The sequence below is a fragment of the Pan troglodytes genome, chromosome 15, assembly GCF_028858775.2.
Source record: "Pan troglodytes isolate AG18354 chromosome 15, NHGRI_mPanTro3-v2.0_pri, whole genome shotgun sequence".
NCBI lineage: Eukaryota > Metazoa > Chordata > Mammalia > Primates > Hominidae > Pan > Pan troglodytes.
Genome location: NC_072413.2, coordinates 98044062 through 98068410, shown reverse-complemented (window position 1 = coordinate 98068410; position 24349 = coordinate 98044062). Strand labels below are relative to the sequence as shown.

The window sequence follows — 24349 nt, the reverse complement described above, 5'->3', positions numbered from 1 at the left end:
CTGGAAAATAAGCAGCCCTGGACAAGTTCTACCTATCACCATGTCAATTTTAACAACTCACTGCAAGCTGCTTCTGTGCCTGTGTAGCGTGCTGCGAAAACCACCGGATGAGGCCATCCTTGTTAAACCCTGGTTCCATTCCTTCCCCAACCTGCCATGTGACCTTGGACAAACCCCACAACTTTTCAGAGGTTTTCTCAGCACGAAACAGGAGTGATGACAGCGTTCTCATCAATCTAACACGGTTAAGATTCAAATAAGAAAACTGGCGAAATGGCACTTTGGAAATTGTGAAATAATTTTCAAAGTGAGGGATTGTTACTTTATGCTAAAAAACAAAGCTGTCATGAGTCAATCAAACAAATGCCCCAAACCCCACAGGATAAAAGTCTGTCTGTCCTATCATCTATAATCTTTCAGAGTTGTAGGGCAGGGGAGAGGCAGGTCCAAAATGTAATCTCACCTTCAGAGAGAACAATCTCAATGAGGAGTGCGGTTTGTAGACTGGCTGGTATTCACACATGTGCTCAACAGCAATAGCCTAAGTCCACAAGTCTCTCAAGTGGAGGGTCAGGACTCTTGCTATTAAGTTCATGAAGTTCCTATCATAAAAAGAACCCTCTCTGCCTATATTTAGAAAAAACAACCAGTCTCGGGTCATTCTAGAGAGAAGGGCCAGGACTCACCAAATGTACCTCTGAGCTAAACAACAATTCCCCTAGATGGCTCAGACCCTCCTCCCTATAATGAGAGGCAGGTGCTAATTTCTAAGTAAGTCCTTGACTCAGAAGCCATTAAAGGTCACAGGCATCAAGAGACACAGGCCTGTGTAATGGAAAGACCAGCGGCTAGAGAGGGAGCAGACTGTCACTAACCTGCTGTGTAACCTCATGTAAGCCCCCTGCCCTCTGGTCATGGACTTCTCGATCAGTATACTAAGGGGACCTGAGATAATTTCTACAGCCCATTCACCGTTAAGATTCTAGGTTTCCTCTTGACATCCCTCTGTCCCCTGCACTGGTTCCAGTACTCACCTTGTGGCCATGGCTGAAAAGTGGCAGCACAGGGAACCCTGAGGAGGCGAGTCCTGTACTCCCACCAGCCTATGTTGATCAGAGGACCACAGACCCTCTGAAGACAGCAACTTGATTTTTATAGCCTACTTAAAACCAAACAGGAAAAGGAAGCTGAACCAGAGACAAAGGGGAAACAAACCCAAGTGAAAAACTGAAACCTAGGTAGAAAATAGAGAAACAAGAAGCTAACACTGCAGAGCCCCACCAGCGTGGGCGGCTGAGAGGCACTGCACAGGCCCAACCCCCCACAGCTGGCAACCTCAAGCCTCTAACTGCTTCCTGCAAGGGTGCAAGGGTGGGTGAAGCCTGCTGGAGGTAGGGGCCAGGTCATGGTGCTGGCCCCCCACTAACTAGCTCTATAGTCTGTCTAAGTCAATGCCACTTAAGACGTCTGGGCTTCAGTTTTCCATCTGTTATAGAAAGTGCAGGCTCAGCACAGATGACTTCCTATAGGCCTTAAGAAAAGGCTACAAGAACTCGGAAGAGTCCCCACTGACTCTCCAGAGAATAGAAGACTAGATGATAAAGGCTATAAGCTGATCAAGTCTTTTTTTCTTTTTTGAGACAGAGTTTCACTCCTGTCACCCAGGCTGGAGTGCAATGGCACAATCTTGGCTCACCGCAACCACAGCTTCCTGGGTTCAAGCGATTCTCCTGCCTCAGCCTCCTGAGTAGCTGGGATTATAGGCATGTGCCACCATGCCCAGCTAATTTTGTATTTTTAGTAGAGACGGGGTTTCTCCATGTTGGTCAGGCTGGTCACGAATTCCCGACCTCAGGTGATCCGCCTGCCTTGGCCTCCCAAAGTGCTGAGATTACAGGCGTGAGCCACCGCGCCAGGCCACTGATCAAGTCTTCATATTTGACTCTGGAACAAAATTTGTACTTCTACCGAGGAGACAACTCTCTCTAATGATGACATTTAAGTCAGCAATTTAGAGCCTGAAAGGAAAACACTTGAGGAATACTGGAAACTTGGCTTTGTCACTTGTTTATTAAATGGGTGGCCTCAACTGTAAAATGGGGTTATACTTATTTTGCCTATCTCCACAGGGTTCTCATGAAGATAAGATCCAGTCCAATCTTTCCTTCAAAATCTAATGAGAACTCACTAAGAAGCATGCACTGTGTTAGAAATCACAGACAAAAAATTGAGAACAACTGTACTTGTCCTTAAAGGACTTTTATGGTTTAGAAAAGAAGAGGTTGATAATGTTAGCAAATATTTAATAGATCCATTAAAATATTATTGATATAGTGAAAAATAGCTGTACAGAGTACAGTACAAAAGAAGTATCAGTTCTAATTGGAGAGATGAATGCACTTTGAATGCTAAAAATGCATTTTAAAAGGCTTTTAATGATATACATTTCCCTTTAAGCACTGTTTTAGTTGCAAACCACAATTTGGATGTATTGCGGTTTTCTTTTTTCTTTTGGTTCAAAATATTTTTAATTTTCTCTAGTGATTTCTTCTTTTATCCATGGATTATTGATAAGTGCTTTGTTAAATTTTGAAATATTTGGTGTTTTCCTATATCTGTTGCTACTTATTTCCAATTTAATTCTACTGGGGCCAGAGAACATACTTGGTGTGACTTCTTCCTTTGTTTTTCCTGGTATGATCTCAATCCTTTCACATTTATCAAAATGTGTGTTATGGCCCAGCATGCAGTCTACCTTGGCGGATGTAGCATATGCACAAGGAAAGAATGTGTATTCTGAAACTGGTCGGGTGCAGTGTTCTAAAATGTCAGTTAGGTCATGGTGGTTAATAGTATTGTTCAGAACGTCTACGTCCTTGTTACTTTTTGTTGCTATTGTTTGTTTTTGTCTAATTATTCTATCAACTGCTGAGGGAAAGGTCCTGAAATCTTCAACTGTGACTGTGGATTTCCCTCTTTAATTCTGTCACTATTTCTTGAAGCTCTTGTTAGGTACATTTTTCCATGCCGCATTGGTTTTCTGCGGCTGCTGTAACAAATTACCACAAACCGAGTGGCTTATAACAACACACACTTATTATCTTAGAGTTTTGTAAGATGATAGGAGGTCAGAAGCCCAACATCATCAGAAGTTCCACATAGGTCTCTCTTGCTCACCTCTCTCAGCTTCTGGACACTGACTGCATTGCTTTCTCATAGCCCCTCTGTCCACTTTCAAAGCACGCAGCATTGCTCCGACCCTTCTTCCACAGTGACATCTCTTTCTGACCGCGGTGTGGACAGGTTCTCTGCTTTTAAGGACTCGTGTGATTAGACTGGACCCAATGGATAATCCAAAATAACTGCTCCATCTCAAGGTCCACAACTTTAATCACGTCTGCAGAGTCCTTTTTGCCATGTAAGGTAACATTTTATTTATTTACTTTTTTAGAGGCAGGGTCTCTTGCTGTCACCCAGGCTGAAATGCAGTGGTGTGATCATAGTTCACTGCAGCCTCAAACTCCTGGCTCAAGTGATCCTCCTTACCTCAGCTTCCTGAGTAGTTAGGACTATAGGCACACGCCATCATGCCTGGCTAATTTGAAAACAGTTTTTTAAATAGAGATGGGGTCTTGCTATGTTTTCGAGGCTGATCTCAAACTCCTGGCCTCAAGTGATCCTCCTGCCTTGGCCCCCAAAGTGCTAGGATTACAGGCATGAATCACCATGCCCATCCCATGTAAAGTCACACAGTCACAGGTTCTAGGGATTAGGGCGGGGTGATGGCATTACTCTGCCTACTACCCATCCTTTCACTTTCAGTCGATTTGTATCTTTGTATTTAAAGTATGTCCTATAGGTAGTGTATGACTGAGTCTTGCATTTTCACCCAGTCTGACAATTTCTATCTTTTAATTGGGGTATTTAGTCTATTTACATTTAGTTTATTGATATAGATGGATACAGGTCTACTACTTTGCTATTTGTTTTCTGTTTGTCTCGTCTGTTTCTGGTTCCTCTGTTCTTCGTTTCCTGTATTCTTGTGGGTAAACTAAATACTTTTCAGAATTCCATTTGAATTTCTCTATTGACTTTTTAGCTATACCTCTTTTTTTTTTTAGAGGTCTTTCTAGAGATTACAATATACATTCTTAACTTTGTAGAGTACACTTAGAGTTAATATTGTACCACTTCAGTAAAATGTTAAGAACTTCATAATTGCATAATTTCATTCTCCACTCCCATCCTTTATGGTGTAGCTGTCTGTCATATGTTACTCAAAATACAATGTTACATATTTTTGTTTTAGACAGTCATATATACATATACATATATAGATATATACACACAGCTGACTCTTGAACAGCACAGGTTTGACCTTCACAGGTCCATTATACTACTACTTCTTTTTTTGAGACGTGGTCTCACTCTGTTGCGTAGGCCGGCGTACAGTGGTATGATTACAGCTCACTGCAGCCTCAACTTCCTGGGCTCAAGCAATCCTCCCATCTCAGCCTCCCAAAGTGCTAGGACTACAGGCATGAGCTACCACCATGCCTGACCCAGGTCCACTTGCACATGGAATTTCTTTTACCTCTGCCACCCCGAGACAGCAAGACCAACCCCTCCTTTTCCTCTTGCTCCTCAGCCTATTCAATGTGAAGATGACAAGGATGAAGAACTTTAAGATAATCCATTTCCAATTAATGACTAGTGAAACTAATGAAAATGTATTTTCACCTATGATTTTAATAAAATTTTTTCTCTAGCTTAATTATAAGAATACAGTGTATAATACATATAATATACAAAGTATGTATTAACCAACTGCTTATGTTATTGGTAGGGCTTCCTGTCAACAACAGGCTCTTAATAGCTAAAATTTTGGGGGATGCAAAAGTTTAGGTGGATTTTCAACTGTTCGAGGGGCCAGTACCCTAACCCCGGGATTGTTCAAGTCATGTGTGTGTGTGCGTGTATTGAAGAAATAAAAGTCTTTAGGTTTACTCATATATTTCTCTTTTCTGGTAATCTTTATCCATCCCCGAGCACTTGAATTTCCTGGTATCTTTTTTTTTGCAGCCTGAGGAACTTCCTTCAGCATTTCTTTTTGTTTTTTTTTTTTTTTTTTTGAGACAGGGTCTTGCTCTGTCACCCAAGCTGGGTGATCTCAGCTCACTGCAACCTCTGCCTCCCAGGCTCAAATGATCCTCCTGCCTCAGCCTTCTGAGTAGCTGGGACTAAGGACATGTGCTACCATGTCTGGTGTATTTTTCTATTTTTTGTATTTTGTAATTTTTGTATTTTTTGTAGAGAAGGGTTTCACCATGTTGCCCTGGCTGCTCTCAAACTCCTGGTCTCAAGGGATCCATCCACCTCAGCCTCCGAAAGGGCTGGGATTACAGGCGTGAGCCACCATGCCTGGCCTCCTTTAGGATTTTTTGTACAACAGGTAAGTTGGCAATACATTCTCTTAGTTTTCTTTTATCTGAAAAACATCTTTGTCTTCAAGCTTCAAAGCACTTTTTGTGAATAGAGAATACTGAGGGTTTTTTTTTTGTTTTTCAGCACTTTAAAGGTATTGTTTCATTGTCTTCTGGCCTCCATGGTTTCTGAGAAGTCAGCCATCATTCACATATAATGTATGCAATGGATCCCTTTTCCTTTGGTCATTTTTAATATTTTCTTTTTCTTTCGTTTTCAGCAGTGTGACTTTGATGGGTTTAGCTGTGGTTCTTTTTGCATTCATTTTGCTAGGGTTTCACTGAGATTCTTAGGTATGTAACTTAAGGCTTTTCACCAAATTTGGGAAATTCTGGTCATTATTTCCTCAATTATTTTTCTTCTGCCTCATTCTCTTTCTCCTCTTCCTCTGGCACTCCAATTACACGTATGTAGACCTCCTGATATTATCACAAGGCACTGGTAATTCCTTTTTAAAATATTTTCCCATTTTTCAGATTAGATATCTATTGATCTGTCTCCAAGTCCACTACCCTTTCTTCTGGATCTCTGATCCACTTTTAGTCTCATCCAGTAAATTTTTCATTTCATTTCCAGTAGTAGAATTTTCACTGGGCAAGTTTTTCATAATTTCCATTTCTCCTTTGGGATTTCCTGTTTGTTCACTTTATCCACCTTTTACTTAAAGTCTGTGAACATATTTATTATGGGTAATTTGAAGAACTTGCCTGCTCGTTTCAACTTCAGGAGCATTTCAGGGTCTACTGACTGCTTTTTTCCCCTTAAGTATATGTCATATTTTCTGACTCTATATGTCCACTAACTTATGATTGTATGTTAGATACTGTATGATACATTGCAGAAAGTCTGGATTATGCTATCTTTCTTTAAAGATGTGAAGTCTGTTCTGGTAGTCAGGGAAATTACTGGCAGATCCTTTTGGTGCTACCAAGCTTGGTTCAAACCTTTCTTCAGTTCTATTTCCATTTTGAACTTAGCCCTAGGGTGTCCCCCTCCTCTGCAACCACCCCCCCATCTGACTCAAGAGCACAGTCCTACTCCTAAAGTGTGACAGTTCTGGGATCTCAACTGAATGCCTGAGGTGTTCTGGGAGGTTTCTTCATTCAGGTTAAGCCGGATCTGCAACATCTCCCAGAACTGAATGACCTCTGGCATCATCATTCAGCTCTCAGCCCTACAGCAGGCGATCTCTGCCAGGCCTCATGAAGAATCTCACTCTGTACATGCACACCCAGCCCTCAGCCAACAATCCAAATAGAATCCTTACACAGAACTCTGCTGTCTTTGCCCTGTCACAGGGCTTCCATTTCTCTAGTTCCTTGCCCTGCAAAGTCCAACTATTTCAGTGGCGTAGAATTCTAATTTCTGCCCACTGAGCTGACTAAAATCACCTTTCCATTTGGGCTCCACCACTCCATGCCAAGACTAGATAGTGACTGCAGGCAGAAAGCCAGGGGCTTCTCATGGTGTTTCTTCTCTCAAGAATCAAAGTCCTATCTTATCTGTCCAATGTCTGAAAATGGCAGGGATTTAATATCTTCTATGAGTCTCAGTACCCTTTGTATATTCAGTTGCTTCACATATTTTACACAGTTTCATAGTTGCTTTTGTCAAGAGAGCAAGTCATTACCATTATTCTGCCATGGCCAGAGGCAGAAGTCAAATATGATTATTAAACTACCAAAGGGTATTCTTTTTCATTTTCTGAAGATGCTAGCCTAAGAGTAAACATCTTTTCTGTGAGAAGTGCCTTTCAGTTTCACCCCTCATTTCCTCTGTCCTTCACACGTTACTACTGTCTTTTATCAGTTTCACTAGGTAGGTAACAGGTAAGAGTGAACCTTTTGGGGGTACTATTTTAACTCTATCATCTAGCTTTAATGAAGCACTTGAGAAGAATTATGAAAAGAAGCAAAAAATGTGGCAAGCTTTCTGAGTAGGGTGCTATGAGATAGGGGTTCCAACCCTTGCTTTGTTATTGACGTGCTGTATGTTCCTGGGCATTCAGGTCTCTACTTTGACCCTGGTGTCTCCAGGTCCGATGGAAAAAAAAATGATCTTATAAATAACCATGTACTGCAGGAGTGCTACCAATTCCTAAATCGTTCATGTCAGGGCAATAGAAAATGTTGGAAAGATAGAATAGGAACTGTTGGCACTTGTGAAGCAATTTAGTGAGCAAGTTAAGAAACGTATCCTGTTTGAGGTAGCATCTTATAATGTGATACCATGAATTGCGCTCAGCACCTGGTATACTGCTTAGGTAGTAGGTACAGTGTAAGTGGTGATTGTATGAATAACTATGCATAGATGAATACATGAATGAATGAATGAATGAGGAAGACGGGCATCAACACTCACACAGGATACTGACATTAAATCCTAAGGCATTTGGCTTTGGATTTTGAAAACAGTAAATGCTCAATAAACAACAACTGTGTTGACTTGAATTAAAAGATGTGCTTTCCATGTGTCCAGACTCCAAGAGAAGGCAGAGTGGGCTGAAAATAAATCACAGAGCTATACTAGAAGACACTCTACTTAGGAGATCTAGTTCCAAAACTTGCTGTGGTGACTTGGGAAAGTCAACTTTCTTCTGTGGATTTTAGTTTTCTTTTCTGTAAACAGACTAATCTCACTTCTCTTTCTTTCTCATTGGGATGTTTGTGAATGAAAGGGTCTTTCACTAACAAGAAATGAATTATGTTTGTATAATAATGACATTTCATGAGAATTTGTGTTAAGAAGGCAAGGTGTTTTGAGTACAAAGCCCTTGTGTCCTGGGAGTAGAGAAAAGGAGGACAGAGAAATGGCTACCCAAAATTAGTTATAGTCTCTAACACATTATGAAATCCTATTAACAATGCTGCATTAGGCTTTTTAAATATAATATTTTATATGTGCTATCATTATTTGACTCCTAGAACCTCAACTATGGCTCCAAAAACCAAAATGGAAATTGGATCTGCCAGAGATTCTGGTATTCTCAACCACTTTGCCTGAGAGACATTTCTTTAAAAAGTTTACACTAAAATAGCTCAGCCAGCCACAAGACGCTAAAAGTTGCCTTTTCCTTTCCAGTTCACTCACAGTTCAGTTCCAGCTCTTGCTGATAGGGCCTGCCTAAGCCTGCCTGCTCTGTGAAGTCCAACTGTTTCTTATACCAGAGGGAAGACATGAAGAACAACAAACTCAGATTAAAAAAAAAACAAACTCCAAATCATTTTTCTGATGATCTGAGACTTGTCCTCAGAAAATGTTTTATTTCCAGAGTTACAGCATCTGGAAAGAAAGTGTGAATGGCCAAATAAAGAAACCCCGATGTCAGCTGAGCAGTCTCTTAGGGGGACTGTAATATGGCTCTTCACCGATATCTGTGACCTTAGACTTCCGTGGACTTGGTGTTCATGAGGACACTATGCTACATATAATCTTTCTCCATATACATCTTTCATCATATAAAGGGAGAAGTAAAGGGGAAAGGTAAAATCCCACCACTGGACTCCTGGGAGTGGGAAATCTAGTTTCTAGCACATGCCCTGGTGGTTCAGGCTCCTGTGCCTTGTAAACACAGTTGTCCTCACCTCCTGAAACAACCTCTTACCCCATCTACAGGCAAACTTGGGTTTGTCCTTCAAGATCCAATTTGCCTGTATCTTCTTTAATGAAGTGTTTACTGAGCCCCCAGGATAGAGAAAATTATTCCTGCTGCTGTGCTACTTCTGTATTTTGAAATTTTATCTATTTAGTGGTCACAGAGCATTACCCTTTAGGAAGGGACTATCATTTTTTATTCATCTTTTATAATCAATTGTGGGCAGCTCAATTCTTGGTACATGGTATGTGTTCAGAATCTTTGTTAAGCTATTTTGCCTGAAAGGACTGGGACTCAAGAAGTGCACAAATTACTAGTGATATGAAAAGGGGACAGATAGGGCCTCATTTTTTCAAGCTTAGAGTTTGCTGAGTCTAGCCTCCAATACCAGGCCACCCTGCCCTGAGGTACTCCCTTCCAACCACACTCCTGGTTAAACTCATCCGCAGCAGAAGTAGACCACATATGCTAGCCAAGGCAACTGAATATTCTACGGACATCATTACTAATTTCCAGGAGGAAATTATAACATCTCTGAGAAATGCAAGTACCATAAAAGAAAAACTTAAAAGACAGATAACAAATGAAGCAACCTCTACCATGGGAAATAGAATTTAAAAATCCAATAGGTATAATAAATGTTTTTGGAGACACAAGGGAAGATACTTAAAACATTAAGTGAGAGTAAGCCATAAGGAAGAACAACCAAGCAATTTTTTTTTTAGTATAAAAATATAATTGCTGAAATAGAGAACTCAGTAAGTATGCTCAGCAGAAGAGGCAAAGATGAGAAACTTAGAATCGGGTCAAAGAGTTGACCCAAAAACATCAGGTAGGGAAAAAGGGACAGGGACTACAGAAGTATCAATTTCTGTGTAAAAGGCATCTCAGAAGCAAAAAAAAAATTTAAAAAAAGATGAAATGACAGATAATTTTGTAGAATTCAAGAAAGATGTAAGAGCTCAAGACTGAAAGGGTCAACAGCGTTCCAAACAGAACTGATACGAAAACAACGTGGGCCAGGCGCGGTGGCTCACGCCTGTAATCCCAGCACTTTGGGAGGTCGAGGTGGGCGGATCGTGAGGTCAGGAGTTCGAGACCAGCCTGGCCAACATGGTGAAACCTTGTCTCTACTAAAAATACAAAAATTAGCAGGGTGTGGTGGCATGCACCTGTAATCCCAGCTACTCGGGATGCTGAGACAGGAGAATGGCTTGAACCCAGGAGGCAGAGGTTGTGGTGAGCCGAGATCGAGCCATTGCACTCCAGTCTGGTGACAGAGCAAGACTCCGTCTCCAAAAGAAAAAGAAAAAGAAAAAGAAAAAAGAAAAAAGACAACAACGTAAGTGTGCACATGCACACATACAGACACAAACACTGATTACGATATCTAAGTACAGCAGAGACAGACAATTCTAAAAGCTTTCCACATAAAACCAAGTCACCTACAAAGGAACAAAAATCAGACCAGACTTCTACACCTCAGCTAGGGTAAAACAATGAGATATTATCTTCAGAATGCTGGAGAAAAGAAATTTTTGAACCTTACATTTCACTCTATACCAATCTAAACTATCATATACATGTAAGGAAGAAAGAAATATATTTTTAGGTATACAAGATTTCAGAAAGTTTTCCAGATACAGACCTTCTTTGGAAAAATGTTACTGTATATATTCTAGCAAAAATAAAATTTGCTCCTAGGAATAAATAGCAGGGTATGGCAAGTGGGAGCATCCAACTGAATACTTTTAAGCCATGAAGAGGGAATGAGGTACTGACACACGGTACAATAGACAGAACTTAGAAAACATTATGCGCAGAGAAAAAGGCAAGACATGAAAGGCCACATATTATATGATTACATTTATATGATACTCAGAATAGGCAGATTTAAAGAGAGAGGACACAGATTTTTTTTTTTTTTTTTAAGGAGTCTCACTCTTGTCGCCCAGGCTGGAGTGCAATGGTGCGATCTCAGCTCACGGCAACCTCCCCCTCCCAGGTTCAAGCAATTCTCCTGCCTCGGCCTCCCAAGTAGCTAGGATTACAGGCATGCGCCACAACGCCCAGCTAATTTGTATTTTCAGTGGAGATGGGGTTTCACCATTTTGGTCAGGCTGGTCTTGACTCCTGACCTCAGGTGATCTGCCCACCTTGGCCTCCCAAAGTGCTGGGATTACAGACATGAGCCACCATGCCCGGCCAGGACACAGATTAGTGGTTGTCACGGGCTGGTGACAGGGGATGTGTGCCTGGGTGTTAATTTATAAAGGTCACTGAGAATGACATAAAGAGGTCAGTGCCATTGAAAGAAAAGTTTAATGTCATTCACAGTTCCCCCACAAAATAAGAGGCACAGCACAACATGCAGGGCCACGGGGGAAGCACCAGAGTCAATAAGGGGGCAGGAGCCAGGGGAAGGCACAGGCCACAGCCCTTACTGGGGCTTCCACAGAGAAGGCAAGGCAGGCAGGATAAATGGCTTAGAAAAGGCTATACCTGAATAATTCTAGCAGGCTTTGGGGCCTAGGAGGTGTCCCTAGTTGTCTGGGACCTGGTTCTGGGTTGATTTAGAGCAGGGGAAATATTGGCTTGGTGTGTGAGCATCAGATAAAGGAAGTGGCTGGGGTATGGACTCAGAATTGGTTGGTTTGTATACGAAAGACAGATTCACCAACAAAAGCTTCTTACTGTCTCTAGGAATTAGCTAACCCTGGGAGGGGCAGTCTCTTCCCCAGCCAACAAGGCCGCATAAAGATGTCAAAACGTCGGCCGGGCACGCTGGCTCACGCCTGTATTCCCAGCACTTTGGGAGGCCAAAGTGGGCAGATCATGAGGTCAGAAGATCGAGACCATCCTGGCCAACATGGTGAAACCCCATCTCTGCTAAAAATACAAAAATTAGCTGGGTGTGGTGGCGCGTGCCTATAATCCCAGCTATTTGGGAGGCTGAGGCAGGAGAATCGCTTGAACCTGGGAGGCGGATGTTGCGGTGATCTGGGATCATGCCACTGCACTCCAGCCTGGCAACAGAGTGAGATTCTGTCTCAAAAAAAAAAAAAAAAAGTCCAAAAATAATAAAATGCAAAAAATACGATTGATACAGAGTGAGGGAAGAGACTAATACGGAACTTCCTTTTGTGATAAAAAGAACTATGCAAGAGGGGCTGGGCACAGTGGCTCACGCCTGTATTCTCAACACTTTGGGAGGCTGAGGCAGGATTGCTTGAGCCCAGGAGTTTGAGACCAGCCTGGGCAACATGGTGAAACCCTGTCTTTACCAAAAAATACAAAAATTAGCTGGGTGCAGTAGCATGTGCCTATAGTCCCAGCTACTCAGGAGGCTGAGGTGGGGGAATAGCTTGAACTTGGGTAATAAAAATATATAAAAACTAGATAAAGATGGTGGTTACACAGCCACAGTTTTACAGTGTGCAATTCAGTGGTGTTTAGTACATTCACATTAAAACAAAAATCTCATAAAGTTTCTTATTGCCTAAGGTTTAATGATGTTTGAGTAATCAATGATAATCAATGACTATTTTTAAATAAAATATCCATAACTTTGCTCAAAAATTCCAGACACAACAACTTTTGTATACGTATAGGGTGTTACTCTATGAAGAACAGAAGGCAGTAAGAGTATATTAAAGACTGAAGGAAGCTGCAGACACTGACAAACTTTAAAACGACGATAAAGAAAAATACGTATAAGCATGGGTCACACTAAGGGAGGAGTAGCCATGAGGAGAATAAAAATAGAACCTATAGTTTTCCACCCAACTGAAGAAATATAATATATCCATTAGAAGGCGAAATGAGAAAAAACAAGGAGAAAAAGCATAAAAAATAGAAAATATAGAATAAGACAGCAGAATTAAAAGCTATTATTATGTTAATCTTTCTTTTGCTTGTGTACTGCTATGGACTGACTGTGGCCCCCAAAATTCATATGTTGAAGCCCTAACCCTCAATGTGACTATAACTAGAGACAGGGCCTGCAGAAAGTCAATTAAGGTTAAATGAGCTCCTAAGGGTAGGGCCCTGATTGACAGGATTAGTGTTTTTATATGAAGAGATGCCAGACATGTGCATGCTCTCATGTGCACTCTCTCTCTCTGCCAGGTGAGTGCACTGCAAGAAGGTGGCCATCTGCAGGCCAGGAAGAGGGCCCTTGCCAGAAACTGAACTGCCTGGCATCTTGATCTCGGACTTCCCAGCCTCCAGAACTGTGAGAAAATAAATGTCTTGTTTAAACCACCTAGTCTATGGTATTTTGCTACAGCAGCCCAAGCAGACTAATACACATACCTTCTAAAAGTATTTAGAAAACCTATGTATCTTGCATTTTTTTTTTTGAGACACGGTCTCCCGCTGTTGCCCAGGCTGGAGTGCAATGGTGCAATCTCTGCTCACTGCAACCTCTGCCTCCTGGGTTCAAGAGATTCTCCTACCTCAGCCTCCCAAGTAGCTGGGGCTACAGGTGCACACCACCATGCCTGGCTAATTTTTGTATTTTGGGGTAGAGACAGGGTTTCACCATGCTGCCCAGGCTGGTCTTGACCTCCTGGGCTCAAGCAATCCTCCTGCCTTGGCCTCCCAAAGTACTGGGATTACAGGCATGAGACACCGTGCCTGGCCCCTCCTGCATATTTTTAAGGTGACATCTACAATTTTTCAAGGTAAATTTAAATGGTTGCGAAAAGATGTAATATTTAGAAACATTATATATGGCATGCATGCATTCAATATATTAAATTTATAAATGCAATTTAATATGTAAGTGTAAGCTCTTTCAGAATTTACAAAGAAGGTCTGACATAGAACATAATTGGCAAAGCCTGTCTGCTCTGTCAAACATTCAGGCGAATCAGATTTACTTTCTGTCAGAAAAAGTTTGACCTTATTTTCAACTCAAACATGCTATACACATCACAGTGAAAGCATAGCACTTCGGGATTCTTAGTTTTAAAACCAACTACCAGATAGGTAAGGCATGGGGATGCGCCATGAGTTGGTAGCCTGGAAGAAAAAAGACCTGCCCTTCCGTTATTTTTTACAGAGACCTTCTTTGCTTTGCTTTTATGAGACTCTCCTTTAGGGCCAACGAGTTTTCAAACTATTTCTGTTTGGTCCACCGAGGTATTATGTCCTGAGGTAAGGTAAGGAAGATCGTAAAATGTGGAAGGGGTCAGTGATATGCCTTTCTTCTGTACAGTGAGAGGAGAAACCATGAAAGCTGATGGGAGAAAGGAGCAGCAGCACACAGACACATTTCCTAACAGATCGACATTGACCTGGAATATACACGGAAGTTAGAAATCAGGGAACTGGCTCCCTCGCCAATTTATCCCCAGGAAGTCTTTATGTACCCCCAGGAATAAACATGCCCCAGTTTGAAGACTGCTGTGCTAATGCAATAGTAATGACCATACCATAAACAAGTTACAATTACTGGCCAAGAGACAGGAATTGTTAGATTGAATAAAAAACAAGAACCAGAGGTACGCAGTCCACACAAGATAGCTAAAACCAATGAATGCTTCAAGACTGAAAATAAAGAAATGGAAAAGTTATAATGCTGTTATAAGTAAAAAGAAAATCAAGTTAGCAATTTTAATATCAGACAAATAGAATTTAAGAAGGAAAAGAGATTAAGAAACCAGAAGAATATTATACAGAAGTCACCTTCATCCATGGGGGGATATGTTCCAAGGCCCCCAGTGGATGCCTGGACCATGACAGTACTGAACCCTATGTATACATCATAAGCAAGAGTAGATCTGATAACTGAGACAGCTGCCAAGTGACTGACAAGCAGGTAGCGTGGACAGCATGGACAGGCTGGACAAACAGATGGTTCATGTCTAGTCAGGACGGAGCAGGACAGCGCAAGGTTTCATCATGCTACTCAGAATGGCCTACAATTTAAAATTTACAAATTATTTCTAGAATTTGCCATTGAATTTTTCTGGAACAAAGTTGACCTCAGGTAACTGAAACAGTGAAAAGCAAAACCGTGGATTAGGCAGGGGGAACTACTGTATGCCAGTAAAAATAATAAGGCTGGGTGCAGTGGTTCACGCCTGTAATCCCAGCACTTTGGGAGGCTGAGGCGGGTGGATCACTTGAGGCAGGAGTTCGAGACCAGCCTGGGCAACACAGTAAGACCCCCATCTCTTAATTTTTTTTTTTTTTTAATTAGCTGGGCGTGGTGGTGTCTGCCTGTAGTCCTAGCTATTTAGGAGGCTGAGGCGGGAGGATTGCTTGAGCCTGGGAGGTTGAAGCTGCAGTGAGCTATGATCTTACTATTTCACTTCAGCCTGGGGGACAGAGTGAGACCCAATCTCAAAAAAAAAAAAAAATCATGAGCTCATACACAAGTAATATAGCATTATGGAGAGAAATAAACAATTGTAGCAAAGATTTTAAAAATATGAATTATTAAATATTTTTAAAAATACACAAATTTTTGGCCAGGCGCGGTGGCTCACACCTGTAATCCCAGCACTTTGGGAGGCTGAGGCGGGTGGATCACGAGGTCAGGAGATCGAGACCACGGTGAAACCCCATCTCTACTAAAAATACAATAAATTAGCTGGGTGCGATGGCGGGCACCTGTACTCCCAGCTACTCGGAAGACTGAGGCAGGAGAATGGCGTGAACCCAGGAGGTGGAGTTGGCAGTGAGCCGAGATCACGCCACTGCACTCCAGCCTGGGCGACAGAGTGAGACTGTCTAAAAAAAAAATAAAAATAAATAAATAAATGAAATACACAAATTTTTAAAAAAGCAAGGACACGTTAGCTCCCCACTGAGATACCTCCTGTTGACATTTCTTTTAAAGTTATATATGTTTAAAGACAGAAAACTCAAAGTACAAGGAAGATACATAAGGTAAATTAAAGCTCCTCTCCTTTCCCCGCTCCTTTCTTCCCCAAAGATAACCACTGTTAACACTGGAAAAAAATGTTTTTACGGGGTGGGAGTGGTTGGATTTACAATTCTTATTTATGGCAGTCCACTGTTGCTTCCTTTACACCTGTGTCCCCTTGAGCAAGGATCGACTAACGTAAATCCTGCTTTGTAAAGAGGCCACAAAATGTGTGCAACTTAATGTCTCAGAAAGTGATGCAAACATGCCATAACATGGATGAACCTTGGGAACATTAGGCTACGTGAAAGAAGTCAGTCACAAAGGTCACATATTGTCTGATTCCATGTATACGATATAAAATCCAAAAGGGGCAAATCCATAGAGAAAAAAGTAGATTGGGGTTGCCTAGGGCTGGTGAGGAGAGGCTGGGGGAGACTGGGGACTGACTGCTAATGGGTAGAATCTACTTTTGGGGTGATAAAAATGTTCTAAAATTAATTGTGGTGATGGTTGCAAAACTCAGTGAATATACTAAAAACAACTGAGTTGTATACTTTCAAAGGGTGGATTTTATGGTATGTATATTATATCTCAATAAAGATATTGTTTAAAAATGCCCCAAATGCAGACTGAAAATATAAATGCTTCCAACTGGGTTATGAAGTAACAGGAGAATTTTGAGACTGTTGAAGAAAACCATCCCACATTCTGACTCACATCAGAAACAATACTCAGTATAAAGGACTGCATCCAGGGTGATAATTCTCAAGTTATTTCAGCTGTCCAGAGAGTACAATGACATAAAATGAAGCAAGGGCGCTGCTGACAAAAAAGGCCTCCCTAGAATACACAGTTGCAGTACATGTGCTCTTTGGCTTCCAGGCAATTCCTTGAACTTGAACTACACTCACACGCTTTGAGGCAAGCCTATGAACTTGACCTGAGAACTGTTTATTTCCCAAGCTATATGTTTCCAAACCTTCTGCTTCCTATCAATGATTTCCAATGGTTTTAAGGAACATTTAAAGAAAAATAGGACACATTAGCTAGATTTGGTTAATTACAAATCAAATAAATCCAAAGGAACATAATAATGCAAAACTACTTCACCACTTAAATTACTGGAGTTTTTGTTTCTCAGACCTTTTTGCTTGGTTTGGTTTTGCTTTTATTTCATTTCCATGAATGTAACACCTATGTAGATTGGTGGTGTAACCACCACCACAATCAGAAGGCAGAAGAGTGCCATCACTCCCAAGCTCCCCCAGCTCTCCCTTTGTAGTCATATCCGCCCCCACCAATTCCCAGCAACCACTGATCTGTTCTCCATCTCAACAGTTTTGTCTTTAGGAAAATGTCATGTTAATGGAATCATACAACGTGTAACATTTTATGACTTAATAGGCCTCCTTTATTCAGTGTAATGCTTTGAGATTCATCCGAGCTGTTGTGTTAGTTAATAATTAGTGTTTTTTTGTTTGTTTTTTTGCAGAGTAGTGTTCTGTTGTATGGACGTATTACAAGTTGTTTATCCATTTAATCAAAGGACATTTGGGCTGTTCACAGTTTTTGGCAATGGTCATGAACGTAAGCTTTCATTTCCATAGGGTGACTATGTAGGATTGCTGGGTTATATGTTAACTGTATGTAAAACTTTATAAGGAACTGCCAAACTGCTTTCCAGAGTAGCTGTGCCATTTTGTATTCCTTCTGGCAGTGTAGGAGAGTTGCTGCTCTGCACCCCCAAGGCACTGTCAGTATTTCATCTTAGTCACTCTAGTAAGTGCATATGATATCCTAATTTTAACCTGCATTTCTCTAATGATTAATGATGTCGTGCATCTTCTCTCGTGCTTATTTGCCATCTGTATATCCTCTTTGGTGAAGTGTCTGTCTTTTGCCCAGTTGAAAAAACTGGGTTACTTTCTCATAGTTAAGTTTTGAGAGTTCTTTATGTATTCCAAAGACAAGCCCTTTGTATTTGTAAATATTTTCTCCAAGTCTGTCTCTCGTCTTTTCATTCTTATAAAAGTATCCTTCACAGAATAATAGTTTTTAATTCTGATGAAGTCAAAATTTATCTTTTTGATGAAATTTAATTTGATGAAGTCCAATTTATCCTTTTTCTTTTATGGATGGTGCTTTCGCTGTCATGTCTAAGAACCTCTTCCCTAAATCCCAGGTCATGAAGATTGTCTCAAGTTTTCTTCCACAAGTTTTATAGTTTTAGATTTTATATTCAGATTTATGAACCATTTTGAAGTAACTTTTGTATAACATGTGAGGATTAGGCCAAAATTCACTTCTTTTTGCATAAGGGTGTCCAATTGTTCCAGTACCATTTGCTGAAAAGGCTATACTTTCTCACTGAACGGACTTTTTACCTTTGTCAAACATCACTTGGCATTTTTGTCGGGACCTATTTCTGGACTTTCTACCCACGTGTCCAAGCTCTCTGTAGGGTAACTTGTAAAAACACCAGGCTAACTCACAATCTGAATAATGAACAGTGGTTGGGTACCTGGTTTATTCCGTGATATAGGTTGCGGAATGTGTAACCCAGGCTACACAAATGAAATATTTAGATCAGTTTTTGATATTACAATATAAGCAAGGCACTGCCAACCTGGAAGCATTCCTTGACGGCAACTAAGATAATAAGGCAAATAGAAATCATAACATCTGACAACTGGCTGAGGAAAGCAGGGCTGTCTGTCCCGGAGCAATGGAAAGAGAGTGTGAGCTCTGGCTCTGGACCTGTGCAATGGAGCTCAGTGGAAAGAACGGATCCTTCTGTGTGATCCCTAGGGAGATGATTCTGCCCAATGACTAGAACCAGGCTCTGTGCTTGGGTACAGGGAGTCCAGAGATAGATAGGCTATGCTTCCTGCTTTCAGAGGGGGAAGCTACAGGAAAACTATTTTGGTTTGCCATTGGCCATCTAGCCAATGGTAACTATAGCGCCCGTCTACTTTAGGTAAGAGACTGGATCAAAGGACTTGCAGGGCTCTGATTGTTTTCAGATTAAACCCAAGGACAGTTTCTGTCCTAGGTTTAACGGCTTCCTGAAGAAACTGGGGTCAGGTAAAAAAAAAAAAAAAAAAAAAAAAAAAAAAAAAAAAAGAGATCTGCCCAAGGTCTCAAAATATTGGCTGCAAAACTGAGTTTAGAAATCAACCCTCCTGCTGGGCGCGGTGGCTCACGCCTGTAATCCCAGCACTTTGGGAGGCCGAGGCGGGTGGATCATGAGGTCAGGAGATCAAGACCATCCTGGCTAACATGGTGAAACCCCATCCCCACTAAAAATACAAAAAAATTAGCCGGGCGTGGTGGCAGGCACCTTTAGTCCCAGCTACTCGGGAGGCTGAGGCAGGAGAATGGCATGAACCCAGGAGGCGGAGGTTGCAGTGAGCCGAGGTCGCGCCACTGCACTCCAGCCTGGGCAACAGAGCAAGACTCTGTCTCAAAAAAAAAAAAAAAAAGAAAGAAAAAGAAAATCAACCCTCCTGACGTTTAGCCCAGGCCTCCATAATTTGTCAAAATTCTTTTTTTTTTTTTTTTGGCGGCGCGGGGGAGGAAGGTCTCGCTCTGTCGCCCAGGCTGGAGTGCGCTGGCATCATCTTGGCTCACTGCAGCCTCTGCCTCCCAGGCTCAAGCGACCCTCCCACCTCAGACTCCCGAGTAGCTGGGATTACAGGCAAGCGCCAACACGTGCAGCTGATTTTTGTATTTTTTTGAGAGAGAGGGTTTCACCATGTCAGCCAGGCTGGTGTTGAAATCGTGAGATCAAGTGATCTGCCCGCCTGGGCCTCCCAAAGTGTTGGGATTACAGGTGTGAGCCACCTCACCTGGTCTATTTGTCAAAATTCTTAGTCAACACTGTGTTTGCTAAAGAATAAATAACCCAATGCCTTCTTCAATGACCTAAGCCTCATATATACTCATTGTATGTGTGAGGCTGAGTATCCTTAATCCAAAAATCTGAAATTCAAAATACTTCAAAATTCAAAACTTTTTGAATGCCGACATGACACTCGAAGGAAATGCTCATTGGAGTATCTTGGATTTCCTTGTTAGGGATGCTGACTCAGTAAGTATAATGCACTGTCTCCCGAGTTTTTCTTATCATTTGGCTATCTCAGAGGCCTTTACAGAGAAAGGAATCCTACAATTTGAAATTTCAACACTTTTTTTTCAATGACAAAATGGGGGAAAATCAAATCAAACAGGTCTCTTCTGAAGATTTTATTTCTGCTCTGAGCTGTTCTGGGTGACCTACTGCTCTAATTAGGCTGGAAATAAACCTGGCTTTCATGAGATGCAGGACACGGCTGGAGGAAAAAGTTGTCAAGACTACTTACAATCATCAGTGCCCACAGGCCTCAGAGCATTCCAAGAATTCATTGATTCATTCCATAATTCATTCTGCCCATTAGGCACAAACACAGACACCCAGGGAGAACAAATACCACTGGCTGATTTAGCTTTACTGATCTGCCCAGGGCAGGACAGAGATTAAAAAAACAATAATGCTGTACTTTATCAATAGCTCCTCAAATGGGTAGTGTGGTACAGCAGAAGTCAGCATAGCTGACAGTCCTAGCTCTACCTCTCTGAATGTGTGTTCATTGACAAAATGGAAGATTAATCCCGTCCTTTCAACTTGACTGAGTGCTGGCAGGGATCAAATGAGACCGAGGATATGAGAAGTGCTTTGCAAACTGAAAATCACTGTGACCTACACGAGAGAGTTCTTCACCTAACAAACACGTGTTGGGCACCTATTACGTGACCTGCTCATGCTAAACACCATGGATAGGAAGTAAAACATAATGCAGTCCTGGCCCTCAAGAAGACACTCAGATATCTGATAAAGTGTGGCAGGTGCGATAACAAGGCAAGAGCAGGGGATGTGAGAGCACAGGAGGGCCCTTGGATTACTCTGGAAACTTAAAAAGATGACCAGGAAGAGGTGCCAGGAACAGAGGATTAAGGCAGGAGTAGGAGTTATGCACCAGCTTCCAGAAAACATCACACACTCTTTTAATACTCAAAACAATCCCACAAAGTGGGCACTATTTGTATCATCACCCTTATTGTACTACAAAGCAGTGGCTCCCAACTGCAGAGGGGAGTGAGGTGGCTGCCTTAACTACATCATCAGGCTTACCAACCCCTCTGGCAGCGTTCAACAACACACTAGCTGTAACTAGGTACTCCCTCCTTTTATTGTCTCTATGCCTAGCTTTTGCTGCAGTATTTATTTCTTTCTTTATTTTTATAGGGTCTTGCTCTGTCATCCATGCTGGAGTACAGTGGTGCAATCACGGCTCACTGCACTGTCCCCAGTGGGAAAGTGGTATAAGGATGCCCCATGGTCTCCCCTCCAAGCTCCCACCAAAGTGAGCCTGCTTCAACCCTTACATCCAAGCTATACTGGGGAGCTCACTGCTGAAACACTCCATGCTGTTTCTCACTGTCCATTCAGGCAGCGAGGACCACCCCTGCTTAGGTTACTTCCAGCTGATGTGTGGAGATGGTTTAGGCTTGGTCTTCTCCAAGAACCCTGGGCCTGGGAATTAGATACCCACACATACCCCAGGTCTGCCTGTGGCACTCCTTGGATCACATTGTAATTACAATGGTCTATTTCCAGGTCTGTCTTTATGCTGTGAGCTCTCAGAGGACAAGTATCAGTCCTTACCCGTCTTCCCCAGTGCCCGGCAGACTGAAAGTGTTCAAATTATGTTTGCTCTCCTATAGCCTTTGGTTGAAGTCTTCTTGCCAGTTTTAATATGTAATTCTGGATTAAGGGTTTATTGTTCTCGTTGTTATTGTATGTATATTTAAGCCAAAATCTCTGTATGAGAAATACTGTGTGTTGTGAAAGTTAAAATATTAAAAAAATATAGGGACTATCTCCCTTCCCATCTTAGCTTCCTCCCAAGGCAACTACTGTCATGAGTTTCTTGTATACTATTTCACAACTATGCTACGCATGTTCACGCATGTTGTAAATCCCCCAACCCCCTTTTGCTTCACAATGGGTGCACACTGTAATACTACTATAAACCATTATAGAAAGAGGATGTGATCGATAATTTCAGATGTCAACTTGACCGGATTAAGGAATACCTAGAGAGCAGGTAAAGTGTTATTTCTGGGTGTGCCTCTGAGGGTGTTTCCAGACTGGCATTAAGAGTTGGTGGACTGAGTAGGGAAGACCTACCCTCAATGTGGGCGGGTACCATTCAATCAACTGGGGGCCCAGATACAACAAAAGGGCAGAAACACTTTGGGAAGCTGAGGTGGGAAGATCGCTTGAGCCCAGGAGTTCTAGACCAGTATGGGCAACACAGCAAGACTCTATCTTTACAAAAAAATTTAAAAATTAGCCAGGCATGGTGGCATGCATCTGTAGTCCCAGCTACTTGGGAGGCTGAGGTGGGAGGATTGCTTGAGCCCAGGAGCATGAGGCTGAAGTGTGCCATGATTGTGCCACTGTACTCCAGCCTAGGCAACAGAGTGAGACCCTGTCTCTAAAAGAAAAAAAAAAAAAAAAAAAGGCAGAGGAAAGGTGAATTCCCTCTCTCTTCCGGAGCTGGGACACTTCTTCTCCTGCCCCTGGGACATCAGAACTCCAGGCTCTCCAGCCTTTGGGCTCCAGGACTTGCCTGAGCACCTCACCCCACCCCACCCCCACCCTGGGCTCACAGGCCTTTGGACTTGGATTGAGCCACAATACTTGCTTCCCTGGGTCTCCAGCGTGCAGACGGTCTATCGTAGGACTTTACAACCTCCATAATCATGACTCAATACCTCTAATAAGTCCTCCCTTGTATATCTATACATATACATATATATATACACACACACATATATATACACACACACATATATATACACACACACACATACACACACACATATATATACACACACACATATATATACACACACACATATATACACACACACACATATATATACACACACACACACATATATGTATCTCTCTCCTATTGGTACTCCCTGGAGAATCCTGACTAATACAGAGGGGTTCCTAACCTGAGGTGCTCAGATGGATTTCAGTGATCTATAAAACCCTAAAAATTTTATGCCATGTTGTTCCATGGTGAACAGGTCTATGTGAACCTACCCACAAAGGTTGATGGAGCTGATATGCTGAAAAAAGAGGTTGACAAATCCAGTTTTTCAGAAGGAAAAATTTAATAAGGACTCACAAACAGAAGTCATATCTCAGGTGGCCTTGAGACAGTCGATCCCCACACTGTTATCCACCAGACTCAGGGTTTATATACCTCAGAAAACTTGACTAAGGGCAGGGTTTATGGTAAGTATGTATTTACAATAACATCAATGCTGGTGAGTATATAAAAGTAGAAATCTCAGAGGCATTCCCGGAACTGGGGTCAATCAGAATTCAACATGGCAGATTAGCATCCCAAATGGAGTGGCTTTAGCCTCCACAAACGTTGTAGCTTAAGCATATTATACTTTTTCAGGAGAATGTGCTAATAACTACCATTAATTCCTCAAAGTAACTCCTGGTCTCCAAAAAGAAATCTTCCTACCAAAAAAAGCATATGAACTGGCCCTGGGCACAGTGAATGCTACTGAAGCACCCTCACGGCATGCTCACCCTGGCCAGAGGTCGCTGGGCCCAGGGCCCAGAGATGGGGGAGTTTAAGGAGGCAGCGTCTCCACTGTGCGCTTGTCAGTAACAGAGAAATGAGGAGCAATTTAGAGAGTATTTTGAAACTTCCTGTATCAATGCAAATCTAATACAGAGCAAAGAATATCACGTAAGTCTGGAAATTCTATTTGGCCTGGCACTTTTAAACCCATTTGCTAAATGCAACAATGTAACCAAGATTCTCTGTCTTAGTTACTTTCTGTCTCAGTTCATCAGGGCTCTAGACATCCAATTTGGTAGCCTTTGGTAGCCTCAAGCCATGTGTGACTACCGAGCACTTGAAATGTGGCCGGTCCAAATTGAGAAGTGATGTTAGGGTAAAATACAACCCAGATTTCAAAGACTTAGTACAAAAATGTAATGTAATATAGTTAATTAATAATTTTCATATTACCATAGTAACACTGTTGAAATTATATTATGGATACAGTAGTTTAAACACATACATTTTTAAATTAATATGATCTATTCTTTTTACTTTAGTTCATATGGTTATTAAATATTTAAAATTCCACATGCAGCTCCCATTTGTGGCTTGAGTTGTTTTTACTGGGCAGTGTGGCTTCAGAGATCAGTGCACAACTATTCACTAGTCTCTGTTCTCCAATTAATTGATTCCTACCTTAGAAATGTTTTCTTCTAGAAATCAAAAGTAAAGCTTTCAGATAGGGTT

General features: G+C 41.8%; 1 protein-coding gene across 8 annotated transcripts in view; it reads right to left on the bottom strand.

The window, feature by feature from the left end:
- EVL (Enah/Vasp-like) overlaps positions 1-24349 on the bottom strand; it is a 172355-nt gene that overhangs the window by 77860 nt on the left and 70146 nt on the right. Inside the window, exon 1 of one of the 8 annotated variants that reach the window (XR_010151268.1) lies at positions 1035-1346. The exons of 5 other annotated variants lie outside the window; for them this stretch is intronic. Coding sequence is in view for 2 of the 3 variants with exons in the window: in XM_063793868.1 (XP_063649938.1) it covers positions 1035-1045 (11 nt within the window). In the remaining variant the exon portion in view is untranslated. Of the gene's footprint in view, positions 1-1034; positions 1492-24349 lie in introns of those variants that run through there. 2 more of the 8 variants (XM_063793868.1, XM_001153142.7) reach the window with 2 other exon arrangements.